Raw genomic sequence first — 18,749 nt, 5'->3', positions numbered from 1 at the left:
ACTTTTCATAGATGTTTTCCAAGTTAAAGCTCTACTGATTTTCCATCCAAGCCAACTTCTAGTTTTTTTTTTCTCCCCATCATCAAAAGAGACAGGATTTGGGGGATCCGAGAAGGTTGAAAGCCCATTTTCTCCCCCTCCCCCTTGTATCATCCAAATTACGCTTTCCTTTCAGGTTTGGGTAGTCGGGCCCTGGAAAGAAAAGATTCAGGTGAGCACACGCCAGAAGCGAGGTGTCCCGACCCCATCCTAATATAGTAATCACTAATGACCTCATTTCTTGAAGCTCTATTTGATTCTAATCTTGGTTTTATTCAGTTTGTAGCTCTTACAGCAATCTCTTATTACATTCCTCTGACAAGAAAACTAATGTATTGAGAAACGATTAATTTTGCATGATACACACAGACATACAGACACACAGACACACACATAGACTCAGGAATCTAGCCATGGACACCACAGGTTTGTTTGTTTCATTATCACTATCTTTCTTTTTTTTAAGCTCTTTATTGGAATATAATTGCTTTACACTCTTGTACCAGCTTTTGAGGTACACCACAGTGAATCAGCTGTATTTATACATATATCCCCATATCCCGTCTCTCCCGCGCCTCCCTCCCCTCCTCCCTGTCCTGAGGCATCGCCCATCATCGAGTTGATCTCCCTTTGTTAGACAGCAACTTCCCATTAGCTATCTATTTTACAGTTGGTAGTATCACTATCATTTTTAACATTTGACAAATACACAGAGATGAAGAGACTTCAAAATCACCATTCCTGGGATGTATTGACGTTAGATAATAATTCATAACTTTAATACAGTTGAAAGAATACCTGTTATTAAATTATTCTGTTGTAGCCACAATTCCAGAAGGTTATTTACTTACTCATTCATTTATTCATTCAACAAATTTGTTTGAGTGCCTACTGTGATCCTGTTATGGGCCTCTTACGGGCCAGGCGTTTTTGCAGACACTTGCAGATACAGAAATGAACAAAACAAAACAAAAAATCCCTGTCCTCATGTTCCAAACATTAATGGCCACTATTTGCAATTACTATTAATATTACAAATACATACAACACAAAATTTTAACATCAATTTGGGTATTTTTTTAATTGTGTAATCACGTGACCACGTTGCTTAACTTCACTGTGAAAATGATAGCCTATGGATGGAAATACTAAGCATGATTGAGACATGGGAACTAAAATAACTAAATCTACATCTCCTCCTTTTCAAGAAACATTAACAGGTTGAGAGTTGGCAACCCACGCATTTTTTTTTTCCAGTTATTAAGTGGCTGAAACTGAACTTTTCTTCATTCAGCTCTCAGAGACAGAGGACCTTTCTCTCCCCTACACTCCTCACTGGAGTTGACTGCTGAGTAATACCTTCTAAGCACCTGGAGTGCAAACTAGAAAATGCAAAATAAACTTCATTTACAGCTTGTCTCTCTTCTTGGGAAAGCCTCAAAGAGTTTATGTTTCTTTCTGTTTTTCTAGATTTTTCCTTCCCTTTCAGGATGCTCCTAGACTTCTTGAAATCTGTGCCTGCAGGTCATGATCTGTTACTTAACTGTCAAGCTATGGCCACATCTATACAACCCTAATACAATTATCTAAGCGTGCAACAGTGAGGAGTCTAGAAACTCAACGCCAGGCTTGGCTGTCTGACCTTTCCCACTTGGCCTGCAAACTGATCTATCCCATGAGTCTTTTCCAACTCCATTGTTGTGTAGACATGGCCTTATAGCCAGTCACCTGGAAGAACACTGAGGGTACTGCTTTCATAGCCTTCCCACCATTATTTATCAGTCAGGGGACAGGCAAAATTGGGAAAAAAAGGAAACTTGACAGCCAGGAAAGAGTAACAACCTTCATGAAAAGTTTTGCTATATCTAGGAATTAGAAACGTTCCTTGATCCCATCGTGGAAGAGATATCTCTGTAAGAGTGAGGCTCTGTCACTCTCTACTGATGGCTGTGGGGGGAGGTGGATAGCAAGACGATGTTATATTTATCCAGGTTAATTAGACAAACAGAAGCTTCAGTGTTGACAAGAACAACAAACCCAGGTAAGTCTGCCTGAGAAGAACCTGGCCCTGAAATGATGCTTTTTCTCCTTTCTGCTCATTAGAATGGTCTATTGGCGAACCACCAGCAGGGGAGGAGCAGGATAAACAGAATGCCAGCAATCAGCTGTCCACCCTGTTGGTGGAAAAGCCTCAAAGCGGAACAGTGAAAGTTGGTGAGTGCCAAGCATTAAATCCTGATTTTTTTTAAATAAAAATGAAATTCACATAACATAAAATTAACGATTTTAAAGTGAATAATATTTTACACTCAACTGTTGTACAACCAAGTTCCAAAATACGTTCACCACCCCAAAAAGAAACCTTGTATCCCATCAAGACTTATCCCTCGTTCTCCCTCCAGTCCCTGGCAACTACTTATCTGCTTTGTCTGTATGAATTTCCCTATTCTGGATATTTAATATAAATGGAATCACACAATAATATATGACCTTTTGTGTCTGGCTTCTTTCGCTTAGCATAATGTTATCAAGGTCTAGCCAAGTTGTGGCATGAATCAGTATTTCATTCCCTATTATGGCTGAAAAATATTCTATTGCATTATATACTAAATCCTGCTTTTTTATAACCTGAAAAATTGAGTGACAGCTATCATTTCAGTAACCTGTAGCACGCAGTAGTTGAGTGCCTGGACCCTGGAGCCGAGCCAGGGTAGGTTCAAATCAGTTTCTTCATCTGTAAAAATGAGGATAGTACTGCCTGTGAAATACTTTGAACAGTAGCTGGCGTATCTTAAAGCTCAGAGCCAGTGTTTGCTGCTCTCACGACACACCTCATTCCCCAATATGATTACAAATCTGCAGACGTGCTGGATAGTGACATGTAGTATCTCAGAGGAAGCTGGTCAGACAGACGGCTCAACTTTGGGTATATTCATTCAAAACGTATTGATTACACACCTCCTGTTTTAGACACTGTGCTGAACACAGTAAAACATGTGAGCACTCAGAACTTATAGTCTTTTTAAAAAAATTTTTATTGGAGTATGATTGCTTTACAATGTTGCGTTAGCCTCCACTGCACAACAAAATGAATCAGCCATACACATACAGATGTCCCCTCCCTTTTGGACTCCCCCCCCCCCCCATTTAGGTCACCACAGTGCATTAGGCAGAGTTCCCTGTGCTATGCAGTATGTTCCCATAAGTTATCTATGTGCTACATAGTATCAATAATGTATATGTGTCAATCCCAGTCTCCCAATTCCTCCCACTCCACCCCTAGAATTTATAGTCTTAATGGAAGGAGCAAAGAAGAAGAAATTAAAAAAAAACAGGTCATCACAAAAGCCATCACAGGTGTCATGAAGGAAATAAACAAGGTGGTAAGCCAGAGATGACCAGGGTGGTCCAGCAATTTTAACTAAGTGAATTTTTATAAAGAAAGTATTGTGATCAGAACTAGCCTTTGACACTTACCAAATATTATGCAAATGAACACACAGCTGACTACGTTCTAAAAATTACTTCTTTCAGGTCTAGAATGTAGAAGCACACTACATGTAAATCAAAATGTTTGCTCCCCTTGTGTTTCTCGAAGACACCAAAATGCTAGGATGGCCACTGGGCTAGAATTTTGATGTCCTTGGAGTCTAATGAATCCATACAGATAAATAAGGAAGTTTGCTTCAAAAATATCAGTCACTTAGTCATATTCTTATGATTCCAGACTTGTCATCATCTTGCCTAATAAAAAGGGTGGAAAAAATCTATATATATATATGTATATATATATACACACACACACACACACACACACACACACACATATATTTATGCATACCTTGAAGATATTGTGGATTTGGTTTCAGACCACCACAGTAAAGCAAATATCATACTAAAACAAGTCCCAAGAATTTTTTGGTCTCCCAGTGCACAAAAAAGTTATGTTTACACTATACAATAGTCTATTAAGTACGCAATAGTGTTATGTCTAAAAGAACAATATACATATCGTAAAGATACTTTATTGCTAAAAAGTTCTAACTATTATCTGAGGCCTTCAGTGAGTCATAATCTTTTTGTAACAGTAAGATCAAACATCACAGGGTTGGGGGGTGAAGGGGAAGCTGGGATGAAGTGAGAGAGTAGCATAGACATATATACACTATCAACTGTAAAATAGATAGCCAGTGGGAAGTTGCTGTATGACAAAGGGAGATCAACTCAATGATGGGTGATGCCTTAGAGGGACAGGGAGAGTGGGGGGGAGTCGCGGGAGGGAGGGGATATGGGGATATATGTATAAATACAGCTGATTCGCTTTGGTGTACCTCAAAAACTGGTACAAGAAGGTAAAGCAATTATATTCCAATGAAGAGCTTAAAAAATAATAATCCAAAAAAAAAGATCACCATAACAAATATAAAAATAATGAAAAAGTTTGAAATATTGCAATAATTACCAAAATGTGACAGAGAAATACAAAGTGAGCAAATACTGTTGGAAAAATGACACCAATTGATTTGCTTCACACAGGGTTGCCACAAACCTTCAATTTGTAAAAACAAAACAAAACAAAGCAAAACAAAAAAACTCAGTATCTTTGAAGTGCAATAAAGCCAAGTACAAGAGAATGAGGTGTGCCTGTAAATGTTATTTTATACATATTACATTTGCTTGGATTCCAAACAAAAATTATTTCCACTGATTTCCCCGTTGTTGTTTTTCTGCTCTGTAAACCTCAAAAGCTGAAGCAGTTGGAATATCCTAAGAACTAGGGCACTCAAAAAAAAAAAAATCAGGCCCTTTCATTGTTCAAGTCCAGCAGTGCTAGTCACGTCATAGACTATGCAGTGTAGTCCTATCTAACTTCTTCCTGCAAAGAGCAAAACAAATGGCAGTTTTAAAACCATGCTCTGAATTACTTGTGCTTTTTCCTAGGTGAAAATATCACCTTTATAGCCAAAGTCAAGGCCGAAGATCTTCTTAGAAAACCCACCATCAAATGGTTCAAAGGGAAATGGATGGACCTGGCCAGCAAAGCCGGGAAGCACCTCCAGCTGAAGGAAACCTTCGAAAGGCACAGTCGGGTATGACCCTGACCTCCTGCCGCAGGGGCTCAGCCAGCTCATCCCTCGGTGTGCGGAAAAGGTCATTTTCAGGTTCAGCTTTGAGAGACTTCAGTCCCAGGACATCTGCTGGAGTTCCCGTTCCTAGTGTTAACACTCCAGTGCGGTTGGCCAGCTGTGCCCAGGGGCTTCAGAACATCGCGTTGACCCCAGCTATATTGAGAACATTGTACAGGAATCCCCATATATAGACACGTCTTTAAGCCAATGCTGAGGAATTGGGGAAGTAACTGCAATGTGATGGCCTCTTTCTGTCGGCAAGGTAGGGCTGAAGTCTCTCCGGCTGCGTTTCATTGCAGGTGTACACGTTTGAAATGCAGATTATCCAGGCCAAAGAGAACTACGCAGGAAACTACAGATGCGAGGTCACTTATAAGGATAAGTTTGACAGCTGTTCATTCGATCTTGAAGTTCGTGGTAAGAGAGACTTCTAGTCTGGATAAGTGTGACTTTTTTTTTTTTTAATGAGGTGTGAGAGGATAGAGAATAAGGGCATTTATTAGTATGAGATTTTGAAAATAAGGTTTCCTTTAAAACTGTGTGTATTTCTGATTATGGTAGTCTCAGCAAGCCTGCTAAATTAAATTGTTATGAGACAATAGAAAAATAGAATTTGGGGGAATTTATTGTTAAATATCTCTTGTCCATGCTATCCATATTCCTTCAATCTTGCAGATAAAGGCTGATGCCTCTTTTTTTTTGTGCTGCTACTGAACGTACCTGTCCTCTTATTCCTGCTCAGGTTTGGGGATAAGTTAATATGGGATGAGGATGTCAGGATACCCAGGAAGAAGGGAGGATTTCTCTTATAAGAACTAATGTCAGATATGGAAGTTCTTCATCTATATGTTCTGTGTACTGACAAGAGTGAATTTAATAGGAATAAATTAAAGGTATATATGTACATAGGGGTAAAACCAGTACTTCGATAAGTATACAAAGAGAAAGTTGACTTGGCAGCAAACATCATAAACTTAAAATGAATCCAAAGGATGCTGTAGCTACGAAAGACAAAGCTGAGGTACTTGAAAACCAGAGCATTACAAATGTTATAGGATCTAGGTTTAAGAAGTGATACCACTCTCTGTAGCGTGCTCCTTGTTTCCGCATTTGAAGTAATGCCTTTGGCCTGGGCACCATACTTCCACTGGGGTCCCTCCTGGAGTAGGGTAACTGGGAGGATGAAAAATCCAGGAACTATGCCCTATTCAGCCGGAATGTGTAGGTGAAGGAGGCCAAGCATTTATGACTCACTGTAAATAGGGGAAGGGCTGTCCCACAGAAGAAGGAAAAGGCCATTATCCATGTCCCCGAGAAGTGTTTAGGCAGATCAGAATCAAAAGGTGGAAACTAAGAGAAGGTGAATTTTATCTTCACATTAGCACAAGCTCTTTCCTTAACGCTATACAGACACAACAGAAGGTTGTGAGAGTCCCAGTCTGAGAGCTGTCAAGCAGAGGCTGGATGACCATGGGTGGTGGTGCTGTCGAGATTTCTTGAAGTGGGAATTTGGTCCTGAGCACTGCTTCTTCAACCCGGCCAGGTATTCTGAGAATCACCTGAGGGGCTTTTTCAAAATATTGATTTTTCAGGTGCCCCTCCCTGATCTGGTGAATCAAAATCTCCAGCAGGGAGATTCAAGAAGCTGATGTGTTTTTTAAGCTCCTTAGATGACTCTAATAGGCAGACAGGTGGCATGACGACTGGATACGGTAACTCCTAAAGTCATTTCGTGGATTCTGTGTGAGGGAGGATGCGGTATGATGTCGCGGCAGCTCAGCCATCGGGAGGCCAGCCACCCCCCCCACCCCCTTCACCTGGCGCTCCTTCCATCTGAGGAACCCCCACAGCCTGGAAAGGAACTGAACACAAAGCTCTCTTCTTAATGGGTATTGATTTTATTGTTTTCTTTCCTTTCAAAGAATCTACTGGGACTACTCCAAACATCGACATCAGATCCGCTTTCAAGAGAAGGTAACTTCAAAAGGGGAATCTAGGTAGTTTTTGTATAGCATGAAAGTGGAGGATTTTCAAAACTTGCTTTCCCTTCCTCCACACTCTATATTCCAAATGAGATCGACTCTTTTCACTGAAGTCAAACATACTAAATATTCAAAAGTTAGTGTTAAGAGAAGCTATGGGTTTAATAACAAATTGTGTATATGCTGATGCTTTTTTAGACTATTCTTGTTATAGGAAGCTGCCATTTCGCAAGTCTCAGAGTTGCCTTATAAAGACACTCTTTCTATTCATGTGAGGCTTCTTCTTTAATTGCATTACTTTCTACCAAATGGCCCAGAAAGATATATAGCAATACACATCTCATATAGCATCAGTTAAGTAATGTCAGAAAACTTATATTGCTTTTTATCTAGAAATCACGAATGGAGCTATTAAACCATGTGCCCAAAAGACTACAATTAAGTAGCTACTTACTGAATATAGCACTGTTTAAATGTGGAATTATCCTGAGTGAAAGACCACTGAGTCTGCTGGAATAAAGAACATTGTAGAAAGGCAAAATATAGATACTTTCTTGGTTTATTTTGCAACCTCCAAGGCTAAAAAATCAAGGGTTAGGAAGAAAAATGAAAAATATTTTCTGGCTTCTAAGAAATGTGACTAGCCTCTTCCTACTATTATTTTACTATTATTGCTACTATTATTTATTATTAAATACTCTGTATTTAATTCTTTTAGAATACAAATTTGTTAATAAGAGCAAATGTTTTGCTCTTCTTAAGACTGAATCCACATAACAGTTTTGTTGAATAAAGTCATCTCAAACTAGTATAAAACAATGATTTAGTTTGTTAAAAAAAATAAAAGGCATAGTTCCCTCCTAAATTATGAACAAATGAAAATTGTAATTACTTTTAAAAGATATTTAATATTTCTTGATCAGTCAATTGTATTTTTTTAAGTCATAACTTTCAAAATCTCTTACCTTCCCTTCACCCCATGCTCAGCAAATACATAGATCTCACAATACGTTCATCCTTTGTATAAGTCTGTTTTAAGAGAGGAAGACGTAATCTGCTAAGTTAAGAGAATAGAAATGTGTTTATGTCAAAAGTTCTCCAAATACCTGCTATTAAAGGAATTTTGAAAACACATTACTTCAGTTCAATTCTTATAACTTACGTGTTATACACACTGTTTTTAAACCCGCAGACTCTTTTCTTAGAAACCATAACTAACATTTGTAAAGAGCAGAAAACAAAATCTTCACTAAAAAATTAAACATGTAAGTAAATATGTAGTGCCCTTTAAATGTCAGCTCCATAGTTTCTATTATATTTAGAGTTTATATGAGATCATGAAGGTGGGTGCATGCCTAAATTAAGATGCATTTCTCTATAGGAAAGCACTTTTAAAAACTCCTAGTAAAGGGCTCAACAATTCCAAGACAAATTTTTGGAAAATACATTTTAAAAGGTATAAATATTAACAGGAAAATGAAAAGCTTAAAGTTTTTTCCCTTTAAAAGAGAAAGGAATGCATCTTTTAAAAAGCTCTGCACAGGCTCCATTTTTACGTTATGTTGGTATCACATTATCTGATTCATCAATTGATGGACACAAAGAGGTTACCTTTGAATATAAGTTTTGTACTTATATGTTCTATGGTACACTGCATCCTCCAAGCCAATCTCTGTCTGACATGAATAACAGAGATCAGCAAAAGTCCTTTGCTTTTTACACAGGTATGTTTCCAGAGCCCCCAACTTGCAAAAACAAAGTACTTTGTGTTGCTTGGCTTACGTGCATTTGTGTTACTCTGTTTTAACACAAATCCAAGCAGTTTTATATATGCAATCTACAAAACTGTGTCTTCCGAAATCGCAGAGTAACACAAGCTCCTGGTGTTTACTTTTCCACAAGTACATACTCCAAAACTTAAAATGTCCTTGTGTGAAAAGAAATTGTGTTGATTTAGTCCCATGACTTGTGTGCTAGTACAAAATTGCATATACGTTATATGTAGAGTGTTTGGGGGAAACTGTTGTGTATGTGCCTCTGCATTAAACCCAGATTTGCTTTTCTTTTGTTAATGACAGTGGAGAAGGTCAAGACGATGCAGGGGAACTTGACTTTAGTGGTCTCCTGAAACGTAGGTGAGAACCCGTGATGGAGTGAGGCGCTTTGGCCTGGAAATCTTTTAGATACCCACTCAGAAAGTCAAGTTTAAAGTGGATGTTTTTCAAAGAATTTCTTGTTTCTTAAAATGTGTTTTGCTTATGGAATACTATAACAGCGTTGACTAAGAAAGAGACAGGGAAGCAACTGCATGCTAATTCGTTAAAGATTTTAGCTGATGCTTTTACTTTCTTTTTAAATGTTTCATGAGTCTTCACATATTTTCTTAGTTGGGGATGAGGAAATTTGAAAACTGAGACAGAATACTTAAATACATATACTTCTTATTTCTCTCATGACTTCTATTATTTCAATCATGACTCCTTGTCATGATTGAATAAATAAAGCCTCCATTCTTGGGCTTTTGATATTTGACGGAAAAGTTCATTTCAAAATTTTGGTAGAAGTCTTAGCAGGGGTATATATATATATACACACATATATACATACATATACATACATACATATATATATATACGTATACCCACTTCAACATAGTGTTGATGATTCACTGTATTTCATCAAATCTAAGACAACATTCATGTTAATATATACCTGTATTTTATCAATCACTAAACAATGAAAAAAATTGCTCCAAATAGTTTATTATGACATACTATTGACTATAAGGTACATCTTATTTCATAGACATTTAAAATGTCCAAAAATATAAATTTTCAGCAGAGATAAAATATAATAGTAAAATGGAGATAAATGTTCAGTATTATCACCCACATCCCTTAATTTTGTACTCTCTGGCAATAAAATTTACAGATTTTCATTATGGATATTTAGTACAGAACCATTTTATAGGATTTCTGCCCATATATATGCATATACATAATCACAGATATACTGTATTATATGTGTGTTATATATAAATATATAGATATGGATATAGATATATAGGTATTTACTATAGCATAGAAGCAACAAAAAGAAAATGACTTTTACTGGGATTGTGTTTATCTACCAAATTTTTGAATAAATAGTAAAACTTTCAAAAATTTTCATTTAGTATTTTAGGTTCACTTTTTATTATTTTTACTGCTTTCTATGGTTACGAAAAACTGTAAGTATAGATATGCTTCATAACAGATTACAAATAGTAATAAATGGGCTTGTGTTCATTCTCAGTTTAGTTGGATAGCTTTGTTCAAGTCCCTATGAATGAAAAATTCGCCCCCAGCTCTAAACACTTAGGTTGAGAACAGAAATATTAACAGGTGCCATTTATTAATAACCAAAATGACAATTAGTCAATCAATAGACTTTGGAGTATTGAAAGCATCTTTCCTTCTCTGGAGACTTCAAATAATCATTAGCCTCAATAATATTTAATTCCTCAAATGTATTTAAAGTAATAGTATATGAAGTGACCTTAAGCGAGCCTCACTCTTCCCGTTCTACAGGTGAGAAACCGAAGACCAGAGAAGTTGAGTGACTTACCCAAGTCGCACAGGTAGCTAGAGGAAGGGCAGGGAACTAAATCCAAGTTTCCCTTTTCTGAGTCAGCACATTTCCTGTAACTCCACATAAGAAAAGCCACTCTGAATCTGTCTCGGAAGTTGGCGCCTCAGTCGTTCATAACATAAATTGAAACTTTAGGAAGACAAGAGAGGTTTTTTTGGTTTTTGGTTTTTTCCTGCATTTACTCAACCAGGAAAATAGTAAATGCTTTCTTTGTGTAGAATATAATGCTAGGCAATGTGAGGAAAAGAAATCCTGTGCCTTCCAGCGCCTGGCATGTAGAAAGAGAGAGAGACATATATGTGGAAAGGAAAAGGTAGTGGTTAAAACATAGGTTAAAACTCACCTCGCCCATTTACTAATTACTGTACATGACTTTGGTCAAATTACACATCCTCTCTGAGACTTGTTTTCCACATCTCTAAATGTGGAGAATAAAAACTACTAAAGAGAATTATTGTGAGAATTAAGTTAAATGTAAAAGGCCTGGCTCGTACAGGTGTCAAATAAATATCCACTTCCCCTCAAAATGTGACATTTTCCCTTGAAGAACTTATATTAATAAAGTGACAAAATACACACAAACACACACACACACACAATCAATAAAAATGTAATACAGTAGATTATTAAGTGCCAAGTCTAATTAAAAGGAAAAAGAATAAAAAAAAGAACAGAATACTTCTACCAGTAGTTTGCAGAGTAAAAGAAATCTAATTAATGGTCAAAATGACTAAAGAAAAAAAATTATTTGAAGAAAACAGGCAGTCAACATGTCTCCAGTTCTCATTTTCTTTAATCCCTTAATTATGATTTTAACTCATAATTAGATTGTTGTTACCATAAGGCTATATTCATTTAATATACTATATACTAATCCACCAGTATAACTTTAGAAATCATCATGTTTTCCTACTAATTTGTGAATTGCATGTGTTTTCATTGTGGTAATGACATGTGGTTACCATTTCTGCTCCTCCAAGAGTGTGTGGCAAAATCCCTAGGAGAATAAATATCATTACAATCAACATCTTTATACAACAAAAGATCTCCCTGCCCTGAACAAAGTCAGCATATTTCAAATAGACATTAGAGAAATCACAGTGAGTCTTTTGAGCAGTATCTTGTTATGGGACTTGACCTATATAAATACTTTAAAGTTTTATTCTACATAAAATTTCTATACCCACTTTATATTTCACTGATTGTCAGGTTATAGAAATTTTGACGTAGATGGAAGTACTGTAAATGTTTTATAGGAATCAGTAGTGCCTATAGATATTTGTATTTTTGTCCCTACTGAAACTTAATGTAGCTGTGCAGATAAGGTTATGTGCAGCCACCACGGTAAGTAACGATGTGTCCTGAATGAGTTAAGGAAATGCTGCAGATGGGAAACTTGACCTCACGTTCCAGTACAAAATGATGCACACATCTCCTTGCAATTTGGGATTCAGCAAAGTGATGAAGAGGAAAGGAAGAGGCAAGAGGTCATTGGTGTTTGTACACAAAATTTGATAGGATTAAGATCATGGTAGAGTGGGGTGTATTTTGGTGTTTTAATGAAAAAAATGGTGAGGACAATTGGTTTTATGAATCTACCAACAAAACCGACTCAAAAAATCAAGCTGAAAATGATGATCTTTATTACTGGCTTTCTCGTATAAACATTCACCTCATGCATCTAGGTATGTCTCAGTGTTTGATCTGTGCCTCCTGTTAGCTATTTTAATCTAGTTTGATATCTTTAAATCTTTTCACCAATGTCAGGAGGATACTTGAAAAGTATATGTAATTCTTCTTGGTTGAGATACAAATTGAACACAATGTAGTATAATTTTACAATGTGGGGACTCAGACTAATGTGACAAAAATAGAGCAATAATAAAGTGGATTGAGGAAAGACCCACAGAGAATACACACATATGTACACCCATACACATTTTAATTGCAATTCTCCAAGCCTTCCTACAAAATATTTAAATGTTATATTTGAAATTTAGACTGCTTTCAGGCAGTAGATATAGTAGATCAGGCAAATTATTACCAATATTTCAACTTCAGAAGGATTTTCTTAAGCTTTTCAATTTCCCCATGCTAATAGAGGGTGTAGTTACCATTTCAGTGACATGAAGATAACAGTGTGTCTTGAGTTTTTAAGACGCACATTTTTCTAATGGTGTTGCTCGTCCTTCCCACAAAGTTTACTGGTGGACCAATGACCTCTCACTTCCTTCCATCTTCCAGATTTGCCTCAGCATCTTCTACTGGGCAAAAGACATAGCAGTGGAGATTAGATTTGCAGAAGTCACCCTTGCCTAACACCACCCTAAACTCTATGTGCATATTTTTATTCTCTTCCCCTTCCCTATGATTACAACCCAGTATTTCCTCAAGAAATTCTGAAACAGGTGTAATTAATGTGAAAATGCAAACATATGTAACTCATTGTATGCTAACATGATAGCATAAATCTGTTTTCACACTGATGTTTAAGATGTGTTGACCAGTTTTCCTGGAAAAATCATATCCAAACCAGCATTATTCACAGTAAGTAGTCACTATAACATTTCCAAATTAACCTTAGTTGATAAAAAGTCAACTAAGCTTAAACAAAATTAGGACTACTTAGCTAGTGAAGGAAATCAATTTAAATTATATTTTGCATTTACACGAAGGCTCTTTCCCTAAAGAGTGTTTATTCCTGAGTTTTGTTTCATTTTTTTTGGGGGGGGGGTTTAAAATACAGACAAGTGTGTGTACTTTAAATCATATATGTGTGTATATATATTATATATGTTCCTTGGATGTTCTATATGTTCTTTTGCCAGTGATCAAAATTCAGTCATGATTTTGATAATTAAACTAAAAAGTTACTTTCACCTTGTTCATGGAACCGTAAATGACTTGCCTTACAGTTTCTCATTTATATTTGTGTGATTCATACCCAACCTGCTTCCAAAAAAGTTCAAGACAGTACTTTTAGATGAAATATGAGAAAATTTTGGGTCTCGTTCTCTTCTTACCCTGACAATTTAGAAAAAATTGTTTCTCTTAAAAAGGATATGTATACACAAAAATCATATGAAAAACAACCAAACAAAAACAAAAAGCAAACGCTTAGTCACAGTCTCAAATGTTTTTTTGTATTAAAAAACAACAAAAGTGGTTATTGTACACATTTACTAACATGGTAGGAAAAATGCTATTTGCAAAATCGGAAGACTTGAAATACTGTATTTGTACCATCTCCTTATAGAGCTAAGGTATGCACACCAATGAAGGTAGAAAGAGAACATTGTTCGTTCATAGACCAACACCTAAAATCTTCTAGTTCTTAATCCTTATTTCAATATCCATATCCTAGATTAAAACTGATCTTTTAAGTTCCTCAAAGTCTCACCTCCTATTTATACTTTCAAGTTGAAAATAAGTAAAAATATCTTAAGACTATTTCCTGATATCCTCCTCTCCCCCAATACTGTGTTTTTAACTAGGAAAACGAGAGCTTTCCTATAAGTGCACGTACCTGATCTCTGACTATCTGGAAGTTTCCTTGAGACTTCAGGCAAAGTAGACTTTCTCCTCGGCTTTAAGGACTCAGGCTTTAAACAGAGCTTTTAGCACTGAACCGAAAAATCGGTACCATACTCCGACCTTCCTTGTCTTTAAGGGCCAGTGGGCAGCTATTAAACTAGGCAATGGTTCTCCCCGGTTAGGGAGGTGAAGCAGCAGGAGGAACAACCCGAGGTAGACGTGTGGGAGCTGCTGAAGAATGCGAAACCCAGCGAGTACGAGAAGATCGCCTTCCAGTACGGCATCACTGACCTGCGCGGGATGCTCAAGCGGCTCAAACGCATGCGCAGAGTGGAGAAGAAGAGCGCAGGTGAGCACGCCTGGGGTAGACCTTAATCCTTCCTATTTTCTCCTGGGTTTGGCAGTCGCACTAGTTGGAGTGGAATTTGCAGGGGTTACTTCTCTTAGTTAACTTGGCTTCGGGTGAAGTAGTTCACTGCCCCGCACATCATCGGCTAAGAGGGGAGAGAGCAGCTGCTGAAGGTTTAAAGTAACAGTAGGTACGTTACAGTGACACATACAGTGCACCATATAATGGAATATTAAACATCCCCGCTGTTCCTGGGAATTTCTCAGCGGTCCCTTTCTCCAGCCTCTGCACGTCTCCCTCACTCTCAAATTCCTGATTCTTAGTTAGGCAGAATAGATTCTCTGTTTCTTTGTTTTACTCTTATATTCTTCCACCCGTTTGATGAGGCATGGGGAATTCACTTCTCACACAAGATAAGGTTACCCAAGTGTTTAAACACGCCAATATTTGGGCAAGTTTCCACAGTATCAAAACTTTAGAAGCCTACCATTTCAATCAGTCAAAGGCATTCCATTTAAGTTCATGGGTCATTGAAAGTGTCTCATAAATTCTATGGTAAAGAAACTGTGACATAGATGTGTACAGATAATGCCAATGATCCCAATAACCATCATATTAGGAGAAGAAGCATGTTCTTCAAGTTCAGATTTCATTTGGCTGCTTTATATTATACATTCCCTGAAGAATTAAGGCAATCATTTTTAAAGCCTCTTCAATAATTCTTTTCTTATGTTTCTTCCAAAAGCATGTGGAATCTCCTTACATTTTTAAACCATCTTATTGTTGATAAATTGATGCAGAATTCTAAAATATAAGGCATAATTTGGAAGGTTTCTAATTTTTTCTTCTTCAGTCTCAATTTTTTATTTAGTTTTAGGTTCTCATACATAGATTGACTAAGTTCATAGCATATGCATATTAATATAATTTTGCTTCTTCTTTCTTCCAGCTTTTGCAAGAATTCTTGATCCTGCATATCAGGTTGATAAAGGAGGCAGGGTAAGATTTGTTGTGGAACTGGCAGATCCAAAGTTGGAGGTGAAATGGTATAAAAATGGTCAAGAAATTCGACCCAGTACAAAGTAAGTGGAATTTGCAACTAATCAGTGGTAACTATATAAATCAAAGAGTAATTTGACTTAATTTTCTGTGCCTGAAAGTACTTTTTAGTTATACCTTTATGATACAAAATCATATGGAGGGACAGCAAAAACTTTTCATGTATTTTGGAACCCTCAAAATTATAGTGCTATATTAATTAAACCTTGTTTTATGTTTTAATTCTGTACAAACTATTTCAAGTGATTCCTAATTATAGTTTTGTGTCACTGTAGGTTATATGTGATTACTTCACAGCATTGCCAAACTTTTCCCATATTTTTTAAAATAAAATTTTGAAAAATATTGAAATATATATTTGATATACCAGCTGGGAATCACACCTTGTAATTAGATAACTTTTGTTTTCCAGAATAGCATCTAAAGCCTATGTTTTATTGTTTTTTGGCCCTTTCCCAAATGAATGAAACAGACTAATCCCTGATATCTGATGGTATCATTGGTCTATTATGAAATTGCTTTACAGAGATCCTTCTCGATCTGAGAGATTTTCAACTCCAATATATTTTTTTAAGTTAATAGGACCATGTGCATATTTATAAGAGACTTTAATCCTGAAAATCTGTCACTTCGGTGGTACAGTTAGGTGGTTTCCAATATCTTAATGAGGCCACGCTCTCTGAGTGACTTTGTGATAGTAATGTTTATATCTGGTAAACATCTCTTGGAGGTAGCCTGAATTTACCAAAAACATAATTTTACTTGGTTACCTTTATCTAGAAAAATGTTGCTTAGTGTTTTGTTCTTGAAGTCTTCAGTTTGAGAATTTCCCAAATGAGAACTTTTTCTTTAGTCTGTTATAATGCCCCGATATAGCCATCTACAATCTAGGTCACAGATAATCAAATTTTTCAGTCTCCTTGGATTTCAGGTTTTTGTTTCCAAACACTCAAGCTCTCTCTTAGTAGATGATGACTATGATATGGTAACACTAGTTCTCAAGGTCATTTAAGAGAATATCACATTCTGTAGAATTACCACCTATATTAATGATTAAGTTCCTATTATTGCTCAAATTGTATGATCATTTATTCACCCAATAAAATCTGTGTCACCAGGCTAACAAGGAGTGAAATTAATGAATCAATGAAAAAGATCAGGTCTCTGTCCCTCCATAAAGTAGATGAATTGATCATTTTTTAAAATCTGCAGAGTTAAAAATCTTAGCCAGCCCTATTTTCCAACAATAGGTTAAAAATTGTTCATTGGCAAATATGTCAATACTGATTTATATTTGAAATAAAAAACATGTATAAAAGAAAATAATGACATAAGTATGTGTAAATATGCATATGTATTACATTATGTGTTGTAAACATAGAAATTGGTTTCATGTTTGATATTTATTATGTAAGATATGGCTACATAAATTGCAGAGCAAAATTACTATTTCTGACTTTCAAATATGACCAAATTGCGAGCCAAATTTGCTGGCAATAAAGAAGGGAATAAAATCAAGTTCACGGACTCTGTTTATCTTCTTTCTATTTAAAACAGATACATCTTTGAACATAAAGGGTGTGAAAGAATCATGTTTATCAATAACTGTACGCTAACAGATGATTCGGAGTATTATGTGACAGCTGGTGATGAGAAATGTTCCACTGAGCTCTTTGTGAGAGGTAAAGTGAAATCTCATACTATAACCATCAAGAGCCAACAGCTCTCCTTCTCTCAGGGGTAATAATCAAAATGGAAACGATGAAGTGAGCTCTTGAGCTCCAGAACAGAGATAGTAGTACCTCTAGAGATGGTTTAGCTTGAGCATTAGATGGGCTCTGGATTGAAGCATCTCTGTACTGGCAGTTATTGTGTATCCTAATTAATCTTCAGGTTTGTTGAAGACTAGAAAAGCAAAGGAGAGGAAAAAGATGCTGAGTAAAAATGCCTTGTAGTTTTGGCTCAAGCAAGGACACTTCTGCAATATAATTGTTCTAGTGATAGCTTCTGAAACCCAACAAAGTCTGCTGGATAACCATTTCACACACTCAGCTGATCAAAAATAGATTTCCCTTGAAACAGTTTCCTTTGTAAAGGGCATCAGTGGTTGGCACTGAGATCGCTGGAGACCATCATTTACTAAGACATTGTGAAAAGAGCTGGAGGGTGTCAATGAAGCCATGAATCATTTATTTTCTTTATGAGGACCTATGATTAAGGCAGCTCTGTAATCTTGTACATCAACTATACTTCAATTAAAAAAATTTTTTAAAAGATAATTCTGCAATTTCTATCATTTGTCTAGAACCAGAAGTAGAGAATTTTAGTGTTATAGGTTCTCCTTCCCCAGGAATGTCTGCTATCTGGTATCTTATTTGCCAAAAGAAGGATATTTGATACAATTTGCCTGCTCTCTAAAACAATAATTTACTTGATTTGGAGAGTTCTTAGAAAACTGGAAAAACTTACCCAGGGTTGCCAGCTATTTATTTTGCCATGAAAAATCATAAAAACCCACCTACTATCTACCACCATCTAACCATGACTCTATGATAGATAATACTTTCTTATTGTTGGTTTTTCATCTGTGAACAAACCCAAGGTCATGAGGCAGGTTTTTGGACATTTAATGATTCTGATTTTCCTTTTTTTCACACTAGAGCCTCCAGTTATGGTGACCAAACAGCTGGAAGATACTAAAGCTTACTGTGGGGAAAGAGTGGAACTAGAATGTGAGGTGTCTGAAGATGATGCCAATGTAAAATGGTAAATAGCTTTCCTGAGGTCTGTTCATTTTTAATAGACCAATAAAAAGTACCTTCATAGTTTGGAGAACAGGAAATTGCATTTACACTTATGAAAAGGATCTCAACCTCATTCATGTTAGTAGAAATTATAACTAAAACTATACTAAGATACTGGGTTTTTTTTTTTTTTTTAACTGTGAAATTGAAAACTGAAAAACGATCCAGAAATCTACATTGTTAAGGATATAGGGAAATAGGCACTTACTAATTAATGGATGGC

General features: G+C 36.4%; 1 protein-coding gene across 4 annotated transcripts in view; it reads left to right on the top strand.

Annotated features, from left to right (window-relative positions):
- The window catches only part of MYBPC1 (myosin binding protein C1), an 86,732-nt gene that overhangs the window by 29,890 nt on the left and 38,093 nt on the right, over positions 1-18,749 (top strand). For all 4 annotated transcript variants that reach the window (XM_057741003.1, XM_057741004.1, XM_057741005.1 and 1 more), the window contains exons 7-16: positions 176-211; positions 2,143-2,253; positions 4,981-5,129; positions 5,468-5,585; positions 7,091-7,142; positions 9,229-9,285; positions 14,497-14,663; positions 15,613-15,745; positions 17,280-17,404; positions 18,383-18,488. In XM_057741003.1, the coding sequence (XP_057596986.1) occupies positions 176-211; positions 2,143-2,253; positions 4,981-5,129; positions 5,468-5,585; positions 7,091-7,142; positions 9,229-9,285; positions 14,497-14,663; positions 15,613-15,745; positions 17,280-17,404; positions 18,383-18,488 (1,054 nt within the window). The remainder of the gene's footprint in view (positions 1-175; positions 212-2,142; positions 2,254-4,980; positions 5,130-5,467; positions 5,586-7,090; positions 7,143-9,228; positions 9,286-14,496; positions 14,664-15,612; positions 15,746-17,279; positions 17,405-18,382; positions 18,489-18,749) is intronic.

This window comes from Hippopotamus amphibius, chromosome 7 (assembly GCF_030028045.1).
Source record: "Hippopotamus amphibius kiboko isolate mHipAmp2 chromosome 7, mHipAmp2.hap2, whole genome shotgun sequence".
Taxonomy (NCBI): Eukaryota; Metazoa; Chordata; class Mammalia; order Artiodactyla; family Hippopotamidae; genus Hippopotamus; species Hippopotamus amphibius.
The sequence above is the reverse complement of the archived record's forward strand: the minus strand, read 5'-3'. Positions and strand labels throughout refer to the sequence as shown.